This window comes from Acinonyx jubatus, chromosome D4, assembly GCF_027475565.1.
Source record: "Acinonyx jubatus isolate Ajub_Pintada_27869175 chromosome D4, VMU_Ajub_asm_v1.0, whole genome shotgun sequence".
Lineage (NCBI taxonomy): Eukaryota > Metazoa > Chordata > Mammalia > Carnivora > Felidae > Acinonyx > Acinonyx jubatus.
Window position 1 is genome coordinate 23252997 of NC_069391.1, and position 26624 is coordinate 23279620.

The 26624-nt window shown below is 42.9% G+C and overlaps 1 protein-coding gene and 1 long non-coding RNA gene across 2 annotated transcripts; one reads left to right on the forward strand and one right to left on the reverse strand.

Moving 5' to 3' along the window:
- Positions 1 to 12428: 12428 nt before the first annotated feature.
- On the forward strand, positions 12429 to 26213 carry TXN (thioredoxin). Its single transcript, XM_027034809.2, has 5 exons — positions 12429 to 12635; positions 16989 to 17093; positions 17544 to 17603; positions 25454 to 25519; positions 25998 to 26213. The coding sequence occupies exons 1-5, from the start codon at positions 12612 to 12614 to the stop codon at positions 26058 to 26060; spliced, it is 318 nt and encodes a 105-aa protein (XP_026890610.1). The 5' UTR covers positions 12429 to 12611; the 3' UTR covers positions 26061 to 26213.
- Positions 15266 to 26002, reverse strand: LOC128312137 (uncharacterized). Its single transcript, XR_008291042.1, has 2 exons — positions 19951 to 26002; positions 15266 to 18586 (listed from the first exon to the last, which is right to left on the reverse strand). It is a non-coding gene; the product is annotated as an uncharacterized LOC128312137 (long non-coding RNA).
- Positions 26214 to 26624: the final 411 nt, after the last annotated feature.

Genomic DNA, 26624 nt, shown 5'->3' on the forward strand with positions numbered 1-26624 from the left:
AAATGAAGGAGAGAGAGTCTCCCAAGGAAAAGCAGGGTGTTATCGCCCAAAGAACTGGGGAGGGTTGCTAGGCAGGCCAAAGAAGCAGCTGTCCGCCTCATGAAGAAAGAAAGAGGGTGGGAAGTGTTTTCTGAAATATTGTGTATGTTTGTACTGCAGGCCTTTCCAGGAATTTAAATGCTTCTCTCCTCAGAGGGTACTCCCTGAGAGGCTGGCTCATCCGTGGGGCATAAAAGCAAAAAGAGCAAGAATCTGGCAATAATCATAAAGGGCTTCTCTCCGGGGCTTAGCGAGACTGCTCTCTAGTTGTTTGTGTTGCATTAATTTAAATACTAATCTTGGCCTCACAAGTTCATAACAGCAATCATTTCTAGTTCAATCAAAACATATTATGCTAAACTTTCAGAATCCAACAAATGACAAGCTTACAAAAGTGGCTCACATATTCACAAAGCCCTTTTCCAGTGGGTTGTTCTTGGCTATAAGTACCAGAACACCCAACATGGTGCTGCTTCAGCCAAACAAAAATGTATTGGTGCACAGAACTGAATGTCCAGATGTAGGACAGGCGTCGGGGGACTTAATCCAGCGGTTCCAGCTCTACTTCTCTGCAATTACCCCGATGATTTCTGCCTTTGTTTCCTCTCTGTGTTCTTTATCTCAGGCTGGAAGCAAGAGGGAGCAGAATTTTCAGGCGCCACGAGTACCCAACACAACAACTGCAGGAAGATGAACTCATTTATTTTAAATAATTTTTTGAAGTTTATTTATTTTGAGAGAGAGAGAGAGAGAATAAGTAGGGAAGGGGCAAAGAGAGAGAGGGAGAGAGAGAATCCCAGGCAGGCTCCTCTCTGTCAGCACAGAGCCCGACACGAGGCTCAATCTCACGGACCATGAGATCATGACCTGAGCTGAAACCAAGAGTCAGACGCTTAATCCACCGCCCAGGCATTTCACGATCATTTTTCAATGTAAGTCTCCGGAATAAGGTAACTTTCCCTAGAATCTTCGGGTGGACTTCACTCTCATCTTTGGCCCAGATTGGATCACATGTCCAATCCTGCAACAATCCTTGTGGCCAAGAGGATGCCTTATGCTAACTGGCTTAGATCTGGGTTCTTGAACCAGTCACTGGCAAAGAGAATTATTTTCTCATTCCTGGCTCCCAACTCACTGGTCACTACACAATGAGAAAAAGGAGGAATTTATGTCAAAGGAAAATGAGGTAGGCATTGATTTTATTTTCCCCCCAGTATCTGAACCTGACTACTGCCCCAACCCTGTGTCTGAGAAATTTAAGATTTAGTGGAAGACACAGGCCATTTACCACACTAACAATGGAGACACCATCAGCTTTCCCAACTTTTCTCGCGTTTGGAAGAGGGGCATGTAACAGAGGCGCCACCAATCAAATATAGCTGTTTCAGTGAGGTTCCTTTTGGAACCCATGGTGCAAAGAGCCTCCTGAAAGATCCGTTTGAGTGGTTGTGGCAGCTGGTTTCCAGGGACAGCAGTGGCAACAGCAACAATACATCCGGTATAGAGTTGCCAGACTCAGCAAATGAGAGTACGATTAAATCAGAATTTCAGGTAAAAACCTAAGATTTAGTATAATTTTTTCTGTATATCTCAAATATTGGATGGGGCATAGTAATACTTCTGAAATCTCACGCACTGTGTACTTAAAACTCAAATTTAACTAGGCATCCTGTTTGATTTAACTATAATCCAGGGGCACCTGGTTCCCAAGGGTGGCGGCCTATTCGGTGACAGTGGCACTTCTCTCCAAACCCCAGACTGGGTCTGTGACTTTTATTTGGTTGTGGTCCATGCAGCTAGCTCCCTCCCTCGCTCCTGCTCGGTTTCCAAGCCCAGTTCTGCATCATTACCGGAAAGTCCGTGAGAAGAAATCCTGCAGCACAAGCTTCCGTTGCTTGCTTGCAACTGTGAATTCTTACCACACAAACCTCAACATCCATTACCAAAACTTGAACCCTTCCTTGAGCAGTGATATCAGGATGGGATACAAAGGCGGCAAGGAACATTTTTAAAGCAGAGGCAGTGTGGTACTGCCTTCTGAAGTCTGGGCCCTGGGAGACTAGGGTTTGTTTGAGATACATATATATATATATATATATATATGTAAAGTTTCTGCTTTATCAGTGGCTTAAGGAATTTCACATAATGTCTCCCGCTTCAATTGACCTAAGTGTGAAATGGCAACAGTTCTGGAATGTTAGATGAATTCAAAATTAAGGATTACAAAATTCTGGCATAGACCGAATCTTTCCCTTATTAGGACTCTTCCTTTCCTTTAGCCTCTCATGACTGATAAAAGTAACCTCTTCTCATATAATCACCCTATTATTAAGTTTCATAGTATGAATACATTGAAAACCTGTAACATGAAAAGGATTAGTAATAATTTTTGGCTCCTAAATTATATCGTATTTCTATTAACCTTCTTACTTTCCCAGAATAATATGTTTCCTCTTGGGGAGCAGGGGCTGATGTCAACTTAGTGGTTGCCATTGGGCCAAATAATGAAGCAGTTTAATTAAACTAATGGTTGTAGCCTGGAAACGCTACCCTTCTTTCTTCTCTAGATATGAAAGAAGCATCTTGGTTCTAGATCATGAAATTTGTATCTTGGACACATACCAGGGGATATTGGGTGTCATGGACCATTGGCTAAGTGATTATAAAGGTTGTTGTACGTGGTGCTTATATGCCGGACACACCCTCTCTGACCCTTTCTAGTTTATTCTTTCTTAGCTGGAGCTACTGGCATGGCTCTAGAAGCCAAATATGAAGCAAAGATTCTCTTAACAACTGGCAGTGTTGGAAATGCACAGGCTACTAAAACATAGGGATGGCAGGGGTGGGGAGGTGGTACTCAGCATCTATCCCTCCTTTCTGCATAGGGAAGTATGGCCCCCTCATAATATGAACTCTAAGAGGGACAGCAAAGTCAAAGCCTGCCGTCCTAAATAAGCTGAGGGGTCCCTGAAGGTTCCTCTACAGGATCCTGTTTCTCATTGCCCCAGCCTAGCCCAAGTGGTAGAGCATGTGACCTTGGCCTGGTCCAATATGTGACCCCAGTGACTGACTGGTCCTCTCAACCACAACCAATGGGACACAATAAAACCTGGACTGTGGCTCCTGAGGAAAATTTTTGTTGTTGTTGTTCTTTTTCACTGGATTTGAAGCGATAGGAATTTAGGTTTCGAACTGCAGCAACCAGGATTGCTACCACAGAGAAGAAGAGAAGGCTTGTCTGAAAACAGGGTTAATCAAAGGTTGTAGAACCAAAAGATGAAATAGAAACTCGGTCCCGGTGATGTCACTTGATTTCTTTCCTCAAGTTTCAAGGCCAGACCTAGCCCCAGAATTGCCAAATTCCTTTTTCTAGGTAGGTCAATTTTGGTTCCTGTTCCTTGGAACAGACAAGAGTTCTAACTGATACAATGAGGTCCATCCACTCACTGGACAGTGTGAGACTGTCCAGAATGAACGACAGTCACAGCCAGGCCTGCGACCAAGTCCTGGGACTTTCAGGTCCCCATCAGGCAGAGTCCTCTCCAGGATATCCTGCTGTTATACCATGTAACTTCAGGCAAACCACCTCTCTTGGGTGTCTCTGTCTCCTCCCTATCAAAAGAATATTCCTACCTGCTCTAGAGAGTCACATGGTCATTGTGAGGATAGCAATATGGAAGGAACTGATATGGCAAAGCACTTGCTACAGTGTTGTTCCGTTATGACATAGTGGTATTCCACTTGCTTTCCAAGCAGTCTGTGGAGCTTAACCAAAAGAAGCAACTCTGGGGGTGGCTCAGTCAGTTGAGTGACTCTTGATTTTGGCTCAGGTCATGATCCCAGGGTCAAGGGATCGAGCCCAGCGTCAGGCTCTGTGCTGATCATGGAGCCTGCTTGGGATTTTCTCTCCCTCCCTCTGCTCCTCTCCCCTGTGTGCTCTCTCTCTCTCTCTCTCTCTCTCTCTCTCTCAAGAAAGAAATGAGCAACTCTGGAACTACATGTTTGGTTTCTGTTTCTCCTGAAGGGCATGATGTGTTCCAAACCCAGAGAGTTTACTTGATATATTACCTTCTAATTCAACCAGTTCATGTTTTGCTTCACATTTCAGTGTTTGGTGATCAAGCCACATTTTCCACTAAGAGCTCATGGCCTGTGGGAATAGTTAAAAGTTAAAATATCTGTTTGAGGTCTATTAATAATTTTTATAATAATGTGCAAGAAGTACTATTTCATAAAACCCTGCCTGCAACTCAGGATTAAATGAAATTGACCTACTGGTTTGTTCAGTTTGTTTGTTTGGTTTGTTTGGGCAGAGGTGGGACAGTGCTAGGTTACACATTTCAGTTATCAAATTTCTAATAGTTCTCTAAATGTGTTCCTGAGAAAATGACTAAGTGTAACACTACAATGAATTTCCTGTAAATTATAAAAGTGATAAAGAAGAGAAAAAGCTCAGTGTCTCTCCAGTTGTTTTAAGAACTGTGCTAACATGGTAATGGTACCATAAACATGCCATTTTAGACAAAGTGTTTACTGGTTTCTGCAATTATCAAGAAATAAAACAGGAAGGGCCCTGAAGTAAGTAGAGACGAAACCCCTATACCTCAGCCCTTGTATTTCTACAGGGAAATTTTGGCTCCTAAAGTCTGGTTATAGCTACACATCTGTATTCCAATCCAGCATTTTAATTATTAATTTTTTTATTTTTTTAATGTTCATTTGCTTTTGAGAGAGAAAGAGAGAGAGAGAGAGAGAGCATGCACAAGTGAGTGGGGAGGGGCAGAGAGAGAGGGAGACAGGGAATCTGAAGCAAGACTCACACCCACAAACCATGAGATCATGACCTGGGCCAAAGTCAGATGCTCAACCCACTAAGCCACCCAGGTGCCCCAATCCAGCATTTTTAGGAATAAAGCTGATGTTTTGTGGGTATGACTCCTGTGTCTTCTTCCATGAGTTAGGAGCTGATCCCAAAGTGGGAACATCTTGAAGAGAGGAACTGAGGGAAGCATCATCTTATTCAGGGAACGATGAAAAGATGATTGGAGGGTTTCAAGCAGAGTGACATGTTCAGATTTACATATTGTTGTGTGAAGAATGGAGTATAGGGAGGAAGTATGGAAGAAGGGAGATAGGTTCCCAGTGGATGGCCGTGGTCTGGTTAAGAGATGAAGTGGTCTGAACTGGGGCAGTAGCAATGGATGGAGAAATAGAGAAATTCCAAGTGCTTTATTTGAGTAAAGATATCCTTTATGAGCAAAATGAAGATCACCCCACATCTGGTATACATTACATACAATGATACATTTTAAAGTTTTGTTGTCTCTTTAATTCACCTTTATTTCTGATAAAGACTCTAATTTAAGGACTTAGCTCTATTACCCTGGGAAAGAGAGTCCTGATAGAACATGCCTCACAAACATGTGCTGAGTTACAATGATGAACAAAAAGTAAAGGGCAATATAACAAAGTAATCTGACTGATAATGTGTTTTATATCTTGGGTTGTGACACCTTGACCATACCCTCAAAGTTGCCACATCAAAATAATCTTGAATGTGCTTGTTGGACCATTTAATTACTTCTTTGTAGTCAAGTGATATCTAAATGGTTCCAGGATTTGATGTCCTGGACAACTATGTATCTCATTTCATTTGAACACTTCTTTTAGTTCTTAAGGATCCAAGCATGTAAAACCCTTTTCTGGGATCAGTTTCCTTCCCTTCAAGTTTAACTGTTTGTAAGAATAATCATTCATAGTTGGGTTATTGATAGAGTACCACTGAATGATTTGGCATACCAGCACCCTCTAGGTAAGGAGTAGATAATAAAAAATATGTACTTCCTGGTTGATTGATGGTTACAGATCAGCAAGTTGTCCTTCCCACAGGAGTCAAGGTTACCCTTGGCTCTAGACCAGTGGCTAAAGGCATTGGACAAAGATATTCTACTCACATTAACTCACACCTTTTGGAGAGAGAAGGTTTCCAAAGTACAATTACAAGAACTGGATTCATCTGGCTTTAGTTGAAAGGGTTTTCTTTTTTCTTTTTCTTTTCTTTCTTTCTTTTTGTTTTTTTGTTTTTTTTTTTTTTTTTTTTTTAGAATTTGAAGAACATATTTATTTACATGAGATAATTTTGTGAAGGCAGATAGATTATCCTTATCTCAGTTTTGTTTTACAGTTCAGTGGCTTTTAGTATTTTCACAAAGTTGTATAATCATCACCACTATCTAATTCCAGAACATATTTAAGACCTCAAAAAAACACTTCCATATCCATTGGTAGTCTCCATTCCCCTCTTCCCAGAGCTCCTGGAAACCACTCATTTACTGATGCTATGTATTCACCTATTCTGGACATTTCAGACAAATGGAACCATTAAATATGTGGCCTTTTCTGGCTGGCTTCTTTCATTGAACATGTTTTTAAGGTTCATCTATATTGTGGCATGTATCATAACTTTGTTCCATTTTATGGCCAAATAAATAGTGTAGTGGATATACTACATTTTGTTATCCATTCATCAGTTGATGGATATTTGGGTTGTTTCTACATTTTAGCTCTTAAGAATAATGCTGCTATGAATATTTGTGTGCAAGTTTTTATGTACACATATATTGTCAACCTTCTTGGGTATACATCTAGGAGTAGAATTGCTAGATCATTTGGTAACTCTGTGTTTAACTTATGAGGAATTGCCAAACTGTTTTTCATAGCAGCTGTGCCATTTTTCATACCCACAAGTGATGTGTGAGCATTCCAATATCTCCACATCCGCACCAACACCTGTTACTGTCTTTTATTTTTATTTTTGTTATTTTTTAGAGAGAGAGTATGTAAGTGTGGGAGAGGGTCAGAGGGAGGGAGAGAGAGAATCTCAAGCAGGCTCAGTGCTCAGCATGCCCAACACAGGGCTCGATCCTATGACTCTGGGATCATGACCTGAGCCGAAATCAAGAGTCTGATGCTCAACTCAGGTGCACTGTTGTCTGTCTTTTATATAGCAATCTTAGTGTGTATAAAGTAGTATCTCATAGTAGTTTTAATTGTGTTTCTCCAATGTTTAATTACGTTGAATGTATCTTCGTGTGTTTATCGGCCATTTGTATATATTCTTTAGAGAAACACTCTGCCAATTTTTTTAATGAGCTGTCTTTTTACTGTTGAGTTGTAAGAATTCTCTATGTATTCTAAAATCAAGTCCCTTCACAAATACATGATTTACAAATACATTTCTCCCATTCTGTAGGTTGTCTTTTTGCTTTCTTGGATGTCCTTTGAAGCACAAATTTTTATACTTTTGAAGTCCAATTTATCTCATTTTTTTGGTTCCTTGTTCTTTGTTATCATATCTAAGAAATCATTGCTTAATCCAAGGTGACAGAAATTTATACTTATGTTTCCTTCTAATAGCTTTATAGTTTTAGCTCTTACGTTTAGATCTTTGATCCATTTTGAGTTAATTTTTATAAATGGTGTAAGGTATAAGTCCAACCTTATCCTTTCTGCATGTGGGTTGATATTCAACTGTTCCAGCACCACTTATTGAAGATACTATCTTTTCTCCTTTGAATGGTCTTGCACTCATGAACTGAACATAAATTTTTTGGTTTATTTCTGGACTTTCAGTTCTATCCTGTTGGTTGATATGAGTATCCTTTTGCCAGTACCACACTGTTTTGAATATTGTAACTTTGTAGTAAGCCTTAAAATTAGAAAGTGTAAGTCCTCCAACTTTGTTCTTTTTCAAGATTCCCTTGGCTATTCTGTGTCCCTTGCATTTCCACTAAATTTTAGGAACAGCTTGTCAATCTCAGCAAAAAAAGCACCTGGGATTTTGACAGGGATTGTATTGAATCCATAGATCAATTGGGGAAGCATTAACACCTTGATAATATTGTCTTCCAACCCATAAACATGGGCTGTCTTTCCATTTACTTAACTCTTTCATTCCTTTTAATGAGATTTTGCAATTTTCACTGTACAAGTCTTATACTTCTTTTATTAAATTTATATACAAGTAATTCATTGTTTTTGAATTCTGTAGATTGAGACAAATCTTACATCCTTGCTAATCTTGCTTATTCTAATAGTTTTTAGGATCTTCAGGATTTTCTATATACAAGATCATGTCATCTGCAAAGAGAGTTTTGCTTCTTCCTTTCCAATTCAGATGGCTTTTATTTCTTTTTCTTACCTAATTGCTCTGGCTGGGAACCTGAAGTACAATGTTAAAAAGAATCAGTGTGCATTTGATGTGACCAGATAAACTTTTTGAACCTTGATTTTCTTCTCTGTACAATGGAAAGAATAATATCTACTTCCAAGGGCAGTGTTGAGAAGAATGATACAATACAGCCAGCTCTAGGCTTGGCACTTAATGATCGTTCCACATGTGTGTTCCTTTTCCTTTAGTCATCTTCTCTACTATGGTACTTTGAGCTCCCAATTTTGATATCACTTACCATGTTTTTAAATCAACTCTTGCTAAACAATCTTCAAGCCCGCCCACCGTGCCCCAAGGACTGGTTGTATGTATGTATGTATGTAATTTCAGTATAGTTGACACACAATGTTATATTAGTTTCAGGTGTACAGCATATTGATTCCACAACTCTATACATTATGCTGTGCACACCACAAATGTAGCTACCATCTGTCACCATGCGATGTCATTACAAAATTACTGACTCTATTCCCTATGTGTACCTTTTATCCTCATGACTTATTCATTCCATAACTGGAAGCCTGTATCTGCCATCCCCCTTTACCCATTTTGCCTATCCCCTCCAAACCTCCCCCTCCCACCTCCCCCTTCCCCTACCTCACCCCCCCACCCCTGCCACCACACCACTCTCTGGCAACCAAAGTTTTGTTCTCTGTATGTATAGATCTGATCCTGCTTTTTGTTTATTCATTTGTTGTGTTTTTTAGATTCCACATAGATAAAGGAAATCATATGGTATGTTCGACAGTCTCTGTCTGATTTATTTCGCTTAGCATAATACCCTCTAGGTCCATCTGTGTTATTGCAAACGGCAAGATCTCATCCTTTATTATGGCTGAGTAATATTACATTGTGTGTGTATACATTTTTTTCTATTAACTCATCTATCCATGGACACTGGGCTGCTTCCATATCTTGGCTACTAGAAATAATCTTGCAATAAGCATAGAAGGGCATACATCTTTTCAAATTAGTGTTTCCATTTTCTTTGGGTAAATACCTACTGGTGGAATTACGGCATCATATGGTATTTCTATTATTAAAGTTTTGAGGAACCTCCAAATTGTTTTCCATAGTGGATATTTCCAAAGGATATTTCTTTGAAATGCAGATCCCATGGATCTACCTCAAAAAATTGTTATTCCATGCATGTGTCTGGGTGTGGTCCAGTGTCATCAAGTACCCCCAGCTATGCTGAATGAGATGGTCAAGGGCCACACTTAGGGAAATCTATGATCTGAGAAAAAGCTTGCTTTAGAAACCCTAGAGCTGCATTTTCTTCAAATTCAGACCTATACAAAGACCGCAAACCTAGTTTTCCAGTCCCCCATGGAGCCTCAGGCTGAGCTGACCCAGAAACGTGAAGCAAGTCCATCACCCATGCTACTTGTTCCTGTTCTGCTTGATGACATGGAAGTGCCATTTTTGCCTGTCCCGCATCCATTTCCCTTTTCTCTGCTTACCCTCTGGATTTCCTCACTTCTGGTTAAAATGGTTCAAGCAAGGTGGCTGCCCTCCCTCCCCACCCCCCAACTCAAGTCAATGAAGGTCAGCCTCCAGAACATTTCCTAGAACAAAGGAAAGGAAAGCTTTTCTTTCAGGACTATGGGGCTGGTAGGAATCTAAGCCTAGAGTGGCCGGGGCTAGTCTCACATAAGGTGGCAAGCCTACCGAGAAAGAAACCGTAGAGAAGGTGGCCCTGTGACATCTTTAGACCTCTGGAGCTCTTGGTAATATGAGTTGCTAATTCTCTTTTTGGTGTGAGTCGGTTTGAGTTGGAATTTCTTCTTATAGCTGGGAGTTCTAAGACACAGAACTGACCCCTCAAATGGAGGCCTTTACATCACCCTGTCTCTCCTCTTCTTAACCTCTACTTCTCTACCCAAACAAATCCTCACTGGGCTGTCCCAAACAATTCCCCTGCACCTCACTTGCCTCCCAGGATGTCACCTCCTTGCCACAATGGGACACAAGTTTCCCATGTCCCTCCAGGTCGGGGACTTGTTCTTTAGGGCCAGGTTTAGTTCATTTTTCTTCCACTCTTGGGGACAAAAATCCTTTTCCTTTGAGAGGCATGTTATAGAGCTCACTGTTCATTACTGATTCCTGATCACTTAATTCACTTAGGATTCTGACACCTGTTTTATAGTCTCCACTTCCACCTCTGCCATCATTCCAGAGGGATTTCACCATTCCACTTAATAGCCTGTAATCATAGCTCATGTAGCATTTACTGTGACCCGGCATACTTCTAAGCAGCTTACATATATTTTAGCTCACTCGGCCCTTGTTAATAGCATGAAGTATTATTATCCCCATTTTATAGATGAGGAAACTGAGGCACAGAAAGGCTATTTAGACTCTTCTAGAGTTACCCAGCTCCTAAGTGGTAGAGTGGGAATGTGAACACAGAGTCTAAGTGCAGAGTCTGGGCTCTTAACATACATGCTAGCCTCCTAGTTCATGTTCTCTAAAATTGTAGCATCCCCCATATCCACTCTATATTGGTCCTGTGAAGGTGGCGGGCAGTCAGTACCTCTTCCAACTGAGTCATTGTATATCTGGAAGGTCCTTGGAGAAGAGGAGATATCAGCTGAGGGTGGTCTGGATGGTCATAGAAGGTCTGTACCTCCCCCTTTGTACAGCACATGATTTACTGCCATTGCCCATGTAAATGTACCAACTAATGGAAAGGCCCCAAAACTGGGATTTAAGTTGGGCCAAAGACACAGCAACAGAAAAGCAGTTATATATTCTGTCCTGGTACCCCATAAAACCTCTTCTGCCCCACTAGTCCTTATTCTCCTGGGAAAGTTTCTGCAATCAGGCCACTCCTCAGAACGTGTGTCTTGTCTATAGCCTTACTCGTGGCCATGTGCTCCTCAACCCTGTAGAAGGTTTGCACAATAGGTTCAAAACCTCTGGTTTTCTTCCTTCCTCTGTTTGCAAGAGCAGGGAGAAGGAAGGCAGGGGACCGTTTCACCATCCCAGCCAATCACACCTACATGTAGCTTCATCCAGAGTTGTTCCACCCTGAAAATTCCTGCCCAGACCCCCACCCGACATCATCCCACGTCAATGCCTTCATTCCTCTCTCCAGCTCAGCAAGTTCTCCACCTTCACTTCCCGCTGCTGATGGGCCCTCGGCTTTACACTGCCTGCTAACACAACTCCACTGCTGCCAGACCCAACCTGCAAATGCATCCCTGGATCAACACAAACGACCCACTTCTCTCTTCCAGGTTCTACCACGGGTAGAAAAAAACTCAAACGTGTGTACTGGCGCCATGATAAATATAAGATCGCCAAGACCAGCATGCCCCGCTCCACGACACCAAGCAAGCCTAATTAGTACTCACAACGGCTTTAATTATAACTATTTATTGAGTGCCTACTCCGTGCCAAGCACTTGTCTTAATCACTTTCCAAGCACTTTATTTAATTCTCAAAACACCACCACTCTGAGTTAGAGACTATTCATGGTTCCCATTTTACATAAAGTAACACTGGGACTCAGGTAGGTCGGGAGGAGCTCGTGGTCACACCTGCATCCCTCTAGCCGCCAAGAACACCGCCTGCAGCTGTCTGCTCGTCAAGAGCCCGGCCCGTTCCCGGCAGTCTTTACCACCCCAAACTGCAGTGTCACGCTGGAGCAGCGTTTTCAAGGGTGAAAGTAAAAGAACAAGAAGAAAGGAAGAGAAGAAAACCATCGCGATAAGCTCCAGAAAGGAGGGCGCAGAGATACTTCCTGGTCAGCGTTACTCAGCACTTTGTGGGGTTTGCGGGGCTGGAGGGCGGGAGCATAGCGGGCCTTTTCGAGGAATCCACCCCTGCCTAAGCGGCCCCTTCACAAACCCAGGGGCGTTTGGTTAAGGCCGGCTGACCCCTTCCCAGGTGGCCCTGTGGCTCTGGGGGTGGCCGTCCGCGTCCCCGCCTGCCCACCCCCTCGTGCACAGTGTGCGCGTCCCGTAAGCCGCTCGGCCACCCCGACAGATCCCGGGTCCCAGCTGGGACGGGGACAGGCGGGCGGAGCCACCGGCTTTGAGTCCTGGTCACTCCCTGGGGCCCCGCCCAGCCCCCGCGCCGGCCCCGCCCCCGGGGAGGCCCCGCCCCTAGCGGACGTCCCGACGGTTCCGGGAGGCGGGGCCTGGCCTGGGCGCCTAGGCGGGCGCGGGCGGCCCGAGCGGGCGCGCCCCCGCAACACGCACGCCGCGCGCGCCCGACCGCCCCGCCCCAGTTGCTATAAAGGGAAGGCGGGCTGAGCCCTGTGCGAGCTCTGTCCGGCGTTTACGATCCGCCTTCATCGGTCTGTACAGTAGCTTGTCAGACCCCAGCCGCCAAGATGGTGAAGCAGATCGAGAGCAAGGTACGCGCCTCTCGGGGAAGGCCAGGACGCGACGCGCAGCCTCCGTAGCCAGGGAGGGCGAGGGCGGGAGGTGGGCAAGCGCCCCTCCGCAGCCTGGGGGAAGGGGACGCGACGGTCCGGCCTGAGACTGCGGGAAGCCCGGGCCTGGGCGCGCCCGAGGCGGCCGAGCACGCCCCGGAGGAAGGGAGGAGAGGGGCGAGGGCGCTCTGGATGGCGTGCTCCGGGTGCCCCCCGCTGCCTGTGTCCGGTGCGCCAGGCGTCCCCCCACGGCGCCTCCTGCACCCCCGTGGTCGGAAAGCCCGTGTTGAGGGGATGAAGTCTGCCCTTGGCCCCGGTCCGTCTCTGGATACGGGCCGGGCAAAGAGATGGAGGGCCCCTTGAAGGAGGCGCGGGGTTGCGGGCCGCCACTCCCTCCCCGGTGGGCGGTGTGATCACCCACGTTGGGCGGGCAGCGTGAGCTCCCCTGGGAGCGTATCCGGGCCGAAGACCCCGGGCGCCTCCATCGCTGCCCGGCGCCAGATTTGGCGAGTGCTGTCTCCACGCCAGGGGGCGGCTCTGGTCTGGAGCCCCCCTCGCAAGTACGAGTCCGGCCTCTAGGCCCAAGGGGCCCAGGTGGCCGCAAGGAAGTGAGGCCGGGGCCGCGCCCTCGGGACTCCTCCTCTTGCGGCGCTGGGCGTGTTTCCGGCAGCCCTGGCTTTGGAATGACTCAGTCCCCAAGACTGGGCCCAGGGGCCTCCTCTGCCCTGCCCATCCGTGATTCACCCACGGTCGGGGGTTTTCGCTGCAGCCAGGAGTGCCCCCGAGGCGGGCGCGCCAGGTGGTGGTTCTGCCCTATTAGCAATGTCCAGGATAGTGTTCCATCATCGAGAGTTATTGCGAGCCTAATGCCCTGCTGCTCAGGAAACTGAGCCTGACATAGCGTCTGGTTGGTATGCAGTAGCCACTCAAGAAGTGTTTGTTAAATGCAGTCAAAAAAGTGAGTGGGAGAACATTGATGTTGCTCGAACAGTGGAAAACCTCTCCAAAGCGTTTACCCTGCGGTACCTCCCATCCCAAGCCCTCGCCCGCCTTGAATGTCTGGACCTCAGAGGTGCTGGGGTGGCTTTGAAAATGGAAGTTTCTCTGTAATGGTCCCTTTTTGTTACTTTTATAATCAGGAAACGTATATGGTCCTTGTAGAAATTTTGGCGAGAGACAGATCTCCTGTTTCCTAGAAACACCTGCAAAGTAGTTGAAATTATGTATCCTGTTTTCTGAGCCTCTCCCTACCCGTCCCCCACCCCGCCCCCCAAGTTTAGCCTGAGCCCTTTTCAGGTAGTTAGAAGCTTTTGTAATCATTTGAGTATCTGAACACATTGCTGGACATTCAGGCAGTTTTTAGGGTCTCCAGTGCAGCGATTGGGTCAAGGGACATGAACCTTTTATTTCAGGTTTGTAAATGCCCAAACCACATAGGACAGTGCTTTTACTCCACCCCCATCAACAGTGACATTCCCCCCCTAACTTTGACCAAATCATTAATAAGAAAAATGGTCTTGTATCTTATTTTAGTGATGCTGAACTTTTCCCTATATATATGTTGATTGATTATAGTTCATTATATGCTTGTCCTTGATTTTTTTTTTCCTAATGGCATCCTTTTTATTATTATTGTGTGAACTTTTAGATTAAAATTAGCAGCCCTCTCATTTGTTGGAAAGGTCATTGAGTTTTGTTCCTCCTATTTTTATTCAGTACCTACTGAGTGACAAATACCAGTTCACAGGTTGTTCTCCAGGGTCTGGCCAGGTCATCAGTATAACCTAAGGGGTGAGAACCCATTAAAAGAGTAGGACTTTGAGTGGCTTATAGTAGTTGTCTCAGAATCCCCATACACTACAAACAAATCGATTGATTCCTAGAACACACCTTTCAGTCTTTCCCCATTTTAGCTGTCATAGTTATGGCGTCCTCCTCCCCTCATTAATGGAAGATGTGTACAAAGGTGACTGGAGATTGGTTACACAAGAAAGGACTACAGCCTGGGGCCTAAAGACCCTGATAATCAGTTGACCTTCAAAATTATGACCCAGAGGCATTAATCAAAAGTTAAACTCATTTGAATGTTACTAGTAAATATTGAACACACCTTAGATTTCCATCCTGATGGGCTAAAGTTGGTGCCATTGGCCATCCAAGACCTCTCTTTCTGAAGTGTGATAGTTTAGAGTCACTGGGATCTATTTTAGATATAAGTGGACTGTAAATGTGTGATGAGAAAGAAATCAACCCAGTTGTGTGTTGTTTTTTAAGAATAGCATCGGCCATTTATTGAACGCCTACCTTCTATACATAAGTGTTCATGCTTGTTAATTAACTTCAGAATGGGTATGTTTAGGAAAAGAAATCCTAGAATCTGTTCTTATCTACCCCAAATATATTGTTTTGTTTTCTGAGTATTTATGTCCGTGGTGGGGACCTTTATTTATCCTCATAGTTAATTTCTGGGAGTTAGACCTCGTGAGATAATCTTGAATCATTTTCCAATTGATGTCTCTTTAAGACCAACTTAAGTATCAGGAGAAGAGAATTTGTTGTGACCTCTACACATACCTGGCTCTGTAACTCTTCAGTTAAGCCAAAAGTTGTTGCATGGCTTTTTTTTTTTTTTCTTCAGAATTTTACGTAGTTTTGCTAGAATTTGATTCAGCAAATCAAAAGGTTTGAGGGAACCTTTGAGAGTGTTTGAATAATATTTTGTGTTGAAAGTAATCTCAAGTATTTACTGGGAGCCAACCATGTTCACAAAACCGTGCATTCATCTGATTGGACGTTATCATTCATTGACTTTTTTCCTGTCTAACCTGGTTCTTGCAGTAGAATGGCTAGTTTGACCTTTTAAAAAATCATGTTAGTGAAGGCTTTGCATTAAATTCATCCGGAAAACATGGTGATGGTTTGGAAAAATGATTTCTATAATTCTAACTTGTTCTCTCTCCCCATTCCCTCACACACACCTAATATCTCCCCACACCCTGAAGGTGGGGTGAGAGTTTGTACCTGAATAACTGAAAAGGTTATAGAAGTCATGACATGGGAATGCCACTTGTGAATTGCTTCACCAAAAAACAGGAGTTGGAAATTAGAAATATAGAAAAGTAACTGTCCTGCAGAGGAATTCACTTTAAATTTTTTTTTTTTAAATGGTATTTACTTTCCTTTAGTGGATCAGATCTGATATGATTCTTAGCTTTCAAGGGAGGGGAACGTTAGTTTTTCATTAAACCAATGTGACCAGCATTTTTCCCTTGAAGAAAACCTAGACTTCAGATACAGATGTTTATGTTTTGGTTTCTCTTTGTTGCCCCAGTTTCGGTAAGCACTGATTAAATTTGATTAAAAAGCAGCCCCTTGTTAACTCCAAGGTTAGGTTCCTAGGGTTACAATATCAAAACCATTGGTAAATGACTCAGGGAGATGGGTGGTAAGGGATTTCTTGATCATGTCTCACTGCTGGAATTTTATTTGACATTTCTAATGCAAAAAAACATTTAAGGAAACTTCTTTGCATGAAGAACTAAAACTATTATTTGGTCACCAGTAAGAGCAGAGTTTTGAGATAAAGGGCAGACATCAACCATAAGCAGTATGATCTCATCTCTGGAAACTCCACTAAAGGGAGTATAAGGAAATATGCCTAATGTCAACAGTGACTGCCTGAGTGTAAACGTTTGGAGGAGGTTTATTTTCCTTGATATTTTTTCCTTGATTTTTTTTTTAAAGCTTTTGACATGTTCCACTATAGACCATTTTAATTAATAAAGTAATAGCTTTTAAGTTGATTTATCTGAGAGAGCACAAGTGGGGAAAGGGCAGGAAGAGAGTGAGAGAGAATCCCAAGCAGGCTCTGTGCTGTCAGCACAGAGCCCAATAACTGTGAAATCATGACCTGAGCTGAGATCAAAAGTCAGACACTTAACTGACTGAAGCACCCAGGGGCCCCAATAAAGTATTAGCTTTTAACATTGCAAAATTCTGTGCCTTTGTGACTTATTCAATTGAAATGACCCTCTATGAGTTGATACCCATTTAGTGAATGTTTACCATTGACCTAGATTTGATGTGGAAATGTAATACAAATGTCTTTATTTTAATTTGCTCAGTTGAATATAGATAAACTATATACATCATACTTGTTTCGTCTTATCAACTCTGTAGGATTTTTTTCAGTTTGTTTGGTTCATTTTAGCTTCTTAGATTTTTAAAAAGCAGTACCTTTGAATTGTTCTTTGTATCACATTCTATCAAGTTTGATCAGGGCTTTGGGAAATAGAGGAAGCTGTTTAACCTATGCGTTTCTTTTTTTCTCCTTAGTATGCTTTTCAGGAAGCCTTGAACAGTGCAGGGGAAAAACTTGTAGTAGTTGATTTCTCTGCCACGTGGTGTGGACCTTGCAAAATGATCAAGCCCTTCTTTCATGTGAGTATGAAATCAGTTCTGTTTTGTAAGAGATTCTGTTTCGAGTGGGTGGTCACAAAGCCAGGAAAGGACAGTGTTTGTTGTTGTTGTTGAACCTTTGGTGTAGAAGCAGTAGTGTAACAACTTCAGTAATTGCTTTTGACACATGTGTAGCCCAGTGAAGACAACTGTCAGAACTGTCTTAAATGGTTTTTGCTTTTCTTGGAGTTGAAACCCAGGCCCTGTTTGAAATTCAGGCCTCAGAGCTTGACGTGTCAAATTCTTTTATACTAGGAGGAATCTGATTCAGAGAAACTGTATGTCCTTGGTGCTTACCTGGTCTCTAGTCTGAATCTTTAGATCTTTAATTAGTAGTTTCTACTTTTATCATGGTTTCTGTTTAAGAAGCTTGAGTATAGTGACTGCCATTACCCAGTTCTGAATCTTTCTGGATTTTTTTAAATTTTCCAGTCCCTCTCTGAGAAGTATTCCAACGTGGTGTTCCTTGAAGTAGACGTGGATGACTGTCAGGTACGTGACTGGAAATTTGGAATACTACTGAGCTTTTCACATTGGCCTTTTCCTTGGAACTGGAAGGGCTTGTTTTCATACATGTCAAATAATACCGGGACTACAGCCCTCGCTAAAAAAAGTCATCGTGCCAATTATGAGCTTAATCCTAGCTCTCAGGAGCTTTGTATATCATATCATAAAATAAGCATAAAAACAGATGGTTGAGGCTGCTCTACCTTACTGCTCACCTTTCTAAAAGTTGAGACGCTCATTAAATCGAAATTGAATTTGATTATAACTAAATCCATAGACTGGAAAATTGTGAGACCGCTCTTAAGATTCTTTGTGAACTAGTGACATGAGAAAGTGTAGTCACAATCATCTTGCTTGATTTTAATCAATTAGAAAGCCCAGATGTTTGAAAGAACAGACACCAAGGTGCTTGATAGAGAGCCAAGTGTAATTTAGGGGAAATTAACTTTACAAATACTTGTTTAGCATTCTGTGTTAGCGTTACATTAGCATTACAAATACTTGTTCATCCCAGGTCTGTTCCAGATGCCTTTCTGCTATCCATCCCCATTTTACAGATGAGGATAAACACAGAGGAGTGATCCATGGAGTTACAGTTAGTGGCAGAGTCAGGATTTAAGATGCGGTACTGTAGAGGAGGCTCTGGTGTAGGGTGGGTGCAGATCGAGTTCCTGGCACATGACTTGCCTCGTAACCAGCCCACTGAACTAGGAGTGTGCCTGTTCGTGTTCAAGAACAGCACCTGGGAGTTCTTTACAGATACATGCACATTTTTCCCTTAGCCCCAGTGGGGCAGGAGGGTGTAGGGTATGATACGGCAGTAAGGGTGCTCACGCGGGTTCCAGGCCTGGCTGCAGGACTTCTCCTTTAGGCCAGCCTCTCCTCCCTTCAGCTCTGGTTCTTCTCTGTGCCCGGATCTTGACACGTGCCCCATCAACCTCCAAGTGTGGCTTTTTCATTGAGCAAACCTGGAATGTTTAGTAAAGGTCCTGAAAGGTTTATAAAAACAAGTATGTGGCAGTACTTTCCAAACCTGTAAGCACCTGTCGACACCAAATCGCTTTTTCTAAGCACCTTTTCTCATTCTACACTCATACCTTTACTGGTGAGGTCCTCTCTATCTAATTGGCTCATCCTTCCCTTTCATACCTAACAAACTCCTAGTCATATGCTTCACATCTTCTCCGGGAACCTTTCTCCACTTACCCCCTTTTATACCTGGACTAAGTTCCCTTTCCTCTGTGTCTCCATGATGTCCTCTGCCCCTCCTTTCCCCTTGCGTTTATGGTAGTAGATTGGGGAGGACCCCATATTTAGGTGGCCTGCCTTATTTTCCAGCTCCATCCTTTATCAGCTGTGCCTGTTTGAGCCTCCGTAAGATGGCAGTGCTTATCCAACATCATAAAGTAGTAGCTGTCAGGATTCCATGACATAATACATAGAAGGTGCCGAGAACAGTGCCTGGCACACGTTCGGTGAATCTTAGCTAGTGGTGTATTCTTTTGTCTGTCCTTTACCATTAGTGCCTATAAGTTTCTTGGGATGAGAGACCCTGTCTTATTTACTTGGCTGTGGTAAAGCGTAGTGGGTGTAGAATGCATTTATTAAATGATGACGTTACTGTTGTGATGTGTCGCAGAGTTTTAAGAAAATGACAGTAGATAGCATGTGCTTGGGAAAAAAATTCTAGCTCCCGATCTAAACCTAATTTACAACTTTTTTTTTTTATATGATCACTGTAGGCATGTGAAAATGGCACCTGGAAGGGACTAGAGAAATTTCTGACTGGTACTATGGCCCTATCAGATAGCAAGCGACTCTCCAAAGTTTTTATGTGAGAGGAAGAACCTGCTAGGTGCTCTGCCCGCGTTAGGTCACTTAATCCTCATGAGAGCTCTGATGACAGTTGCCTGCATAGAGCAGGTGATGGGGCTACAGCACAAGAGGAGGGCTAGGTCAGTTGAAGCAGAGCCTGCCAGGGTGGACTCTTGCACCTTGCTGGACCGAGGACAGGTGCTCTCACTGCCTGAGTCCAAAACCTCGGGGAAGGAGATGTGCAAAGCAGTCAAGGACTCTATGTGAGAGAACTCCTCCTTTCTGTCTGGTTAGAGTACACACCCTGAACGTTTCTAGACCTTGGAGTGACCCTCTCACAAGTTGGGGACTTTTCACTTTGCCTCCATATTCTAAAGATTGAGCACCGTACAGGATTTTTCTTTGACTACTTTTGTGGTACTATTACCGTTACCATCTAAATAGCCTTCTCGATCTGTTAGGGAGTAAGAACCTGTTGGTCACATACACGTAATAACTGCTGTCAGTGCCTACTCACCTCGCCATTCTGAATTACCCTCCTTGCCAGTTCTGTCAAAAAGCAGTTCATTAAACAATCAGCCAGTTTTTCCTCGGGGAATTTCCAAGTCACAGGAGTAGATCCTCCAGTTGCTTTGCAGCTCTAGGTAAAAGCATCCCCTCATTTGGATTGTAAAATCGAGACAAGGGATAAAAAGTACATCAGTCACATTTGTCCATATTAGAGTCTATCATTAATGGATGAAATTATTAATGACTGAACTAGTTTAAATTTTTGTGCAGATAATTCCTGCTGAATTTCAGACTTAGGGTACTTTGTACTGTCTTTGGCATAAGCAACATACAGTTTTAATAGAAGACTCTGTAAGCACTTGGGCAGGAAGAAGTTAGCTTTTAGGTGTAATAGATTCAAACAGACCATCAGGAGGTGTGGACACACCATGTGGCCCTCAAAATCATTTTGAGGGGTACCAGCCCTTTTGAAAATGCTGGACTCTACTCCCAACTCTGTACAGGGTAAGATACTTATTTTGTGAACTAAAACAAGAAACAAAGTAATTTAGACCCTATGGTTGTGCAGCCTTTTAGAACTGCCGTATGTTGCCGTTTTGGTTAGAACAGCCAGGAAGGACTTCGTAGAAATGACAAAAGCAGGTTTGAAGATACTTTGGCTGTATGGAATTCTAAGCTGAAAACCAATGAAACTAAATTTAATAAGAGAAAAAGTAGTCTTACTATATTACACTTACTGCTAAAGACGTATACAAATCTGAGATTGCGCAAAACCAGAGGGATGGAGAACAGATTGGGGTAGGGGAGGACTTGAGTATCAAGGAGCTGCTGAGGAGATTGTAGGTGAGCAAGGGAACCGGTCTGTATCTTGATTTTGATGTTACCTGACTATGCATTTGTCAGAACTCCCAGAACTTAAACACCCCGTAAAAACTGAATTTTGCTTTATGTAATTTTTTTTAAATTCCAGATTGTTTACAAAAAAATAGGAGTTGGGGGTGTCATTAGGGGGTGGACTAGTTAAGTGAGGAACGTGATAAACAGGATCGAGAATGTTTAAGGCTTCAAATGTAACTAAATTTTTAGGTATGAATACCTTTCAAGTCACTATAGGAATAGGCAAATTAGTCCATAGAACAAGTAGTAGAAAGAAATACTAATTTTAGAGAGTAGAGATCAAATGCTAGTTATGAACTAAAACTTGACTGAAGTCCATAAAAGATATGAATAGATGGGCATACTATGTTCCTGGATAGTGACTCAGTGTTATTAAATGGAGTACTCCCAAGTTGGTCTGATTAGATCTCAGTGTGCCATTCTGAAAAAATACAGTCAGGAAAGTATTTTTAAAAAACAAACACTAATTGGGAGAGAAGTTGTGGAAAATGAGAAAGGAAAAGCCCCGTAAAAATACAGTGTATTAGCTGCCCTTATTAAAACAATGTAGTCTTGTAATGTAGGTAGGTATACGCATGGAACAGAATAGACAGTTCAAAAAAAAAAATAGGATCAAGTCTATTTAAACATGTATTAATCATTAACAGTTTGGAGTTAAGATGTTGCATTTCTACCTCCATTAAAATTTGTTTTCTCATGTTTATTTTTGAGAGAGTGCAAGTGGGGGAGGGGCAGAGAGAGAAGGAGACACAGAATCCGAGGCAGGTTCCGGGCTCTGAGTTGTTGGCACAGTTGTCGAACCCATGAACCGTGAGATCATGACCTGAGCTGAAGCCGGATGCTCAACTGGCTGAGCCACCCAGGCGCCCCTAACCTAGAAGACATTCAAACAAAAATCCTAGTAAATACTGAACATATTTCCAGAAATGATGGAGCTGTTAAGCACATTGATGGCCCTGGCTTTCATAATCTCAAGAACAGAACTGTTTTTACTCTTGCCACTGAGGAAATGGGCCTGGAAAAATTCAGTCACAGACCTGAAGTCTGTTTAATGCTCAAGCTCGCACTTTTAATGAATGGGGTAGAGAAGGGCTGATGGATTTGATCAAGTGAAGTCAGACTAGGTGGCAAAAATCATGATAAATACTGAAATTGGTATGTACTGAAGTACCTCCCAATATGAATGTGTGTCTAGAGCTTTGAAAAGGAGCATGTTTGGGGTGCCTGGGTGGCTCAGTTGGTTAAGTGTCCACCTCTTAATCTCAGCTCAGGTCTTGATCTCAGAGTTACGAGTCCAAGCCCCACATTGGCTCTGCGCTGGGCTTGAAGCCTCTTCAAAAGCATGTTCTTTGTCTTAGCAGTTCTACTTCCAGGGGTGGTGATTGACCCAGGATGTAGATATTTGCATAGGAAGATGCAAGCGTTTACATTAAGCAAAAATCAAAGCCTTTTACTTATTGACCAGTGGACTAGTTCCAGTGATGATACCTCCATACAGCGACTGCTATTAGGCCATAAAAAATGATTGTGTACTTTTTCACGGGGAAAAGTCCACTGTATGTATATATTATACTGAGTATACAGGTGTGTTACTGTGCACGCAGCATAGGTTTTATAAAGAAAAGCATTTAGGTACACTAGTGAGATGTTTATGGTGGCTTGTACAGATTAGGACTGGTTTCCTTCTTCCAGTTTTTTGCCTTGAATGTAGGTTATACTTCTATAAAATGAAAATGATCTTCCTAGGCCCATCAGTTTCACTTTAAGGTTTTTGCCCTAAGATGTGTCTGAGGATTTATTCACAAGGATGTGCAGAAATTGGAAATAACAAAGCCTCACTTTTGGGAATCAAGGCGACCTAGGATTCCATACCATAAACAAAGCAAAACAAAACCACCTTCACACCTAATGAAAGCAAATTCTAAATGCTTTACGTGGTAAAGTTTTAGTTAAAGATTTGAGTGCAATTTTTAAAATTTAAAAAATACATCTTGTTCATCTTATTTTGAGAGGAAAGAGAATTCCAAGCAGGCTTGAGCTCATAAACCATGAGATGGTGACCTGAGCCCAAATCAAGCGTCAGACATTTAATGGACTGAGCCATGCAGATGCCCCAGTATTTTTTAAATGCTATCACAGAGCCTTGGCACCACTTCTGAAGATTCGTCTATTTTCCAGTTTGGGGATTTAGTTTTTTATAAGTCCCTTCTTTAATAAGTCTCTCATTGAGAGAGTCCCAAGCAGGCTCTGCACTGTCAGCACAGAGCCCAACTTGGGGCTTGATCCCATCAACCATGAGATCATGACTTGAGCCAGAATCGAGAATGGAAGCTTGACCTACTGAGCCACTCAGGTGCCCCAGGATTTATTTTATTGTAAATTCAGCAGTTGTACCAACGCAGGAATGCTGGTCTCTGGCTAGTTGAGGCAGAAGACATCCAGAATCCTGAGAGCATCGATTAGACTGTCACATCCATTGAATGAGACGAGACCCTGTATTTTCTGCTGATAAAGCTTTCTCAGCAGAAAGTTATGACGACTGGCCAGCCCTGTTTTACCTGCCTTTGTGTGTGATGCAGCTCACTCCCCTGGTGAGTTTCTAATTAGAAGGGGGGGGGAGGGGGCAGTGCACCTGGATGGCTCAGTAGGTTGAGCGTCCAAGTTGAGCATCCAGCTCTGGCTCAGGCCATGATCTCGTGGTTCCTGAGTTTGAGCCCCACATCAGGCTCACTGTTAACAGTGAAGAGCCTGCTTTGGATCCTCGGTCCCCCTGTCTCTGCCTCCACTTGTGCACCACTTGTGCTCTCTCAAAAGGTAAATAAAACATTAAGAAAGGAAAAATAAGTGGGGAAGAGGGTGGCTTATCCTTTCCAGGCTGCTGCCCTTCTACCATGAATATAACACAAACACCCTTTTACTTTGAGCCTTTTGCCAACTGCCTGGATGAAAGGTAGTGTCCAACCGATGGCTTCCGTGTGTGTAAGAGAGGGAAGGGGCTGTACCAAACAGCTGCTCTCCCCAGTGCTGTGAGGGATGAGCCCAGTGTTCCCAGATACTCCAGTGTGGGAAGGATCTGCTAGTGGGCAGCCAGTGCAAAGATTTGTTCTTAAGCTCTTGCATGAGCCAAGCAGTGTATCTGGATCAGATTCAGCCCCTCAGATGACCAGTTTTCAGTCTTTTACCTAAGTCAGCCCCCCAGCCTAACTTACCATCTTCTGATTTTCTGAGTACTCCTCCAGAACCTTGACATGGGCAGTTCATAGTCTTCCTGTCAACTCTTCACCACGTTTTCAATCTTGGACGCTCTTGCTACAAGGGAATCATTGGAATTTTATGTGGTGGTCTTATCGCATGCTCTTAGTAGTTTCCCTAGGCGTTCAGAACCTGTTAGCCATTTTTACTCCAGTCATTACTGTCCTTGTGCCTCTGTGTTAGCCAGCATTTAGAGGAAGAGTCAAGGATACCCAAAAGGAACTCCCAACAGTATTATCCACTACCCTTCCTGCCCAGGCTACCAACAATGCAAATTTATAAAGCTGTAAAACCACACTTTTCTTTCCAGTCTCAGAGGAAGAGGTCAAATTAATAAGCTGGCATACTGCCATTACCAGTGGCTCAGAGAGATCACTCCATTTTTATAGTCCTGTGCCCTCCCAAATTGTATATATTAGAAGTCACCATGTTGCCTTTCTTTCCTCTGTAAACTGTTTGGTTTCTGAAATCTGGTTCTCAGAGTTCAGCCTCCTTGGTTGCTGTCCTTCACTGCTTTTTGCTCCTTAGCTGCTGTGTGGTTCTACATTTCTTTCCCAAGCCTCTTGAGGACCATGCTGATATTTTCAATCCCTAATGGATCTTTTCACCTGAACGCTTGTCCAAACCCAACCATTTCCTGAGGCATTTCCCTCCAAACCCTGTGTGAAAAAGGTATGGTGGGGGTAGGGGGGTGTTAGAGGTTCTCATTTAGTGTTCCTGTAACAGAATTAAGGAACGCTTGATACTCCAGGGACCTCTGTTTCTTGATATGCAGCCAAGTTTGAGAATCTACAAGTCAATGTTTAATTAAAAGCAGAAAAAAACCAGTGTGGAACTTTGCCTTTGGGTTATAGGACTTTGTTCTTGAACAATTCTTGGGCAAGTGAATTGTTGTTCCTCTTGCTCACGCTGGGTTTTAGTCTTTATGACCTTCATGTATGGACTCTATTCCCATAATAAAGGTTCGGAAAACTAGGAGCAAAGAAGACAAGTGCTAATTCTGAGGAATAGCTAAGATTAAAATCCTGAGTATACATACGTACAGCAGAATTTGTTACTGCTTCTTTATACTTGAACTAGCTGAGATTTGGATTAAACAGCTCACTGGGTCACTGTATATATCTGAGGCCAGTAGCATTCTTATTGGTGGCCCTCAAAGAGGGGAGTACATGTTAATTTTCATTGAGACTATAACCAGTTTGGGTTTTGTGCTGCCATTACATTCATTCTGTCGTTCTTCATATGCTTAAATGAGGTGTATAACGGGGGGGGGGGGGGGGGGCAGGGGAGGAACATCTGGGATTACTTATGCCAGAGCTTAATACTCAGTCTTGTTTTCATCCTCCCCCTGCCCCACACAGGATGTTGCTTCAGAGTGTGAAGTCAAATGCATGCCAACCTTCCAGTTTTTTAAAAAGGGACAGAAGGTAGGTACATTTGACCTTAAATCCAGCTGGACAATAGGAAAACAAGGTGTAAATTAAGACACTGAAGGGACTTATTCCTTCACACTGGGAATCCTGTCCCCATTGTCTACTTTTAAGAATATTTAAATAGGTTATTCTTCAGTGATTTCAGTACATACTGGGACATCTAATTGAAAATTGATCTTTGTTTGAAGATCCACCATGATTCGTGCTTCATATTTATAAAGTACACTTATCTTTGAGAGAGATTTGGGTAAGAAATTGTACCTCAGCCTTCAGGGCTTTTATTCCCCCCTCTTAGTTTGTGTTTGTTTCTTAACTTAAAATGTATGTATCTCTGGATAACGACCAGTCTTTCAAGTAAGATGATACTCTCGCTCCCTCTGCTCTCCCCCTCCTTTCCCCATTCTGTGATAGCTTAGTCACAAAACAAGGTTATGGTGCTACATCTAACTGCAATTCAATATTCTCTTAACAGGTGGGTGAATTTTCTGGAGCTAATAAGGAAAAACTTGAAGCTACCATCAATGAATTAATCTAATTATGTTTTCTGAAAACATAACCAGCCATTGGCTCTTGAAAACTTGTAATTTTTTTTATTTACAAAAAAGGAAAGATCAAGTGTGAAGACTATATATCCAACTGCCATCTGATTATAAGTGACAATAAAATATTAATTCTACCCTTTTTAAAACTGGTGTCTTTGAATAGCTTTCAAATAGGTGAAATGTGGCCATTAGGTGATAACTTCTTAGTGACCTCGGTGGCCATTGATTTTGTTTTTTGTTTTTTAAGGGACAGCAGAAGAGGCACCTGAAGTTTATTTTGAGAGCAAGTGAGCACAGGCGAGGGGCAGAAAGAGAGGGAGACCGAATCCTAAGCAGGCTCCTCACTGTCGGCACAGAGCCCGACATGGGGCTCAAACCTGGGAACAGTGAGATCATGACCTGAGCCAAAATCAAGAGTTGCACACTTAACTGAGTCACCCAAGATGCCCTAGGCTATTGATTAAGGTTAAAAATCTTGTTGGGGGCAATGCAGGTAATAGAGTACTATGTTAAAATTGTTTGACTCCTATGAACAGAGAAAATCGTATTCTCTTTTC

Excerpts from the sequence above, each read along its gene's own strand:
- TXN (XM_027034809.2), top strand. The coding sequence starts at position 12,612 with ATGGTGAAGCAGATCGAGAGCAAG. Across the intron at positions 12,636-16,988 it reads TGAAGCAGATCGAGAGCAAG|TATGCTTTTCAGGAAGCCTT; the intron begins GTACGCGCCTCT and ends TTTTCTCCTTAG. Across the intron at positions 25,520-25,997 it reads TTTTTAAAAAGGGACAGAAG|GTGGGTGAATTTTCTGGAGC; the intron begins GTAGGTACATTT and ends TTCTCTTAACAG.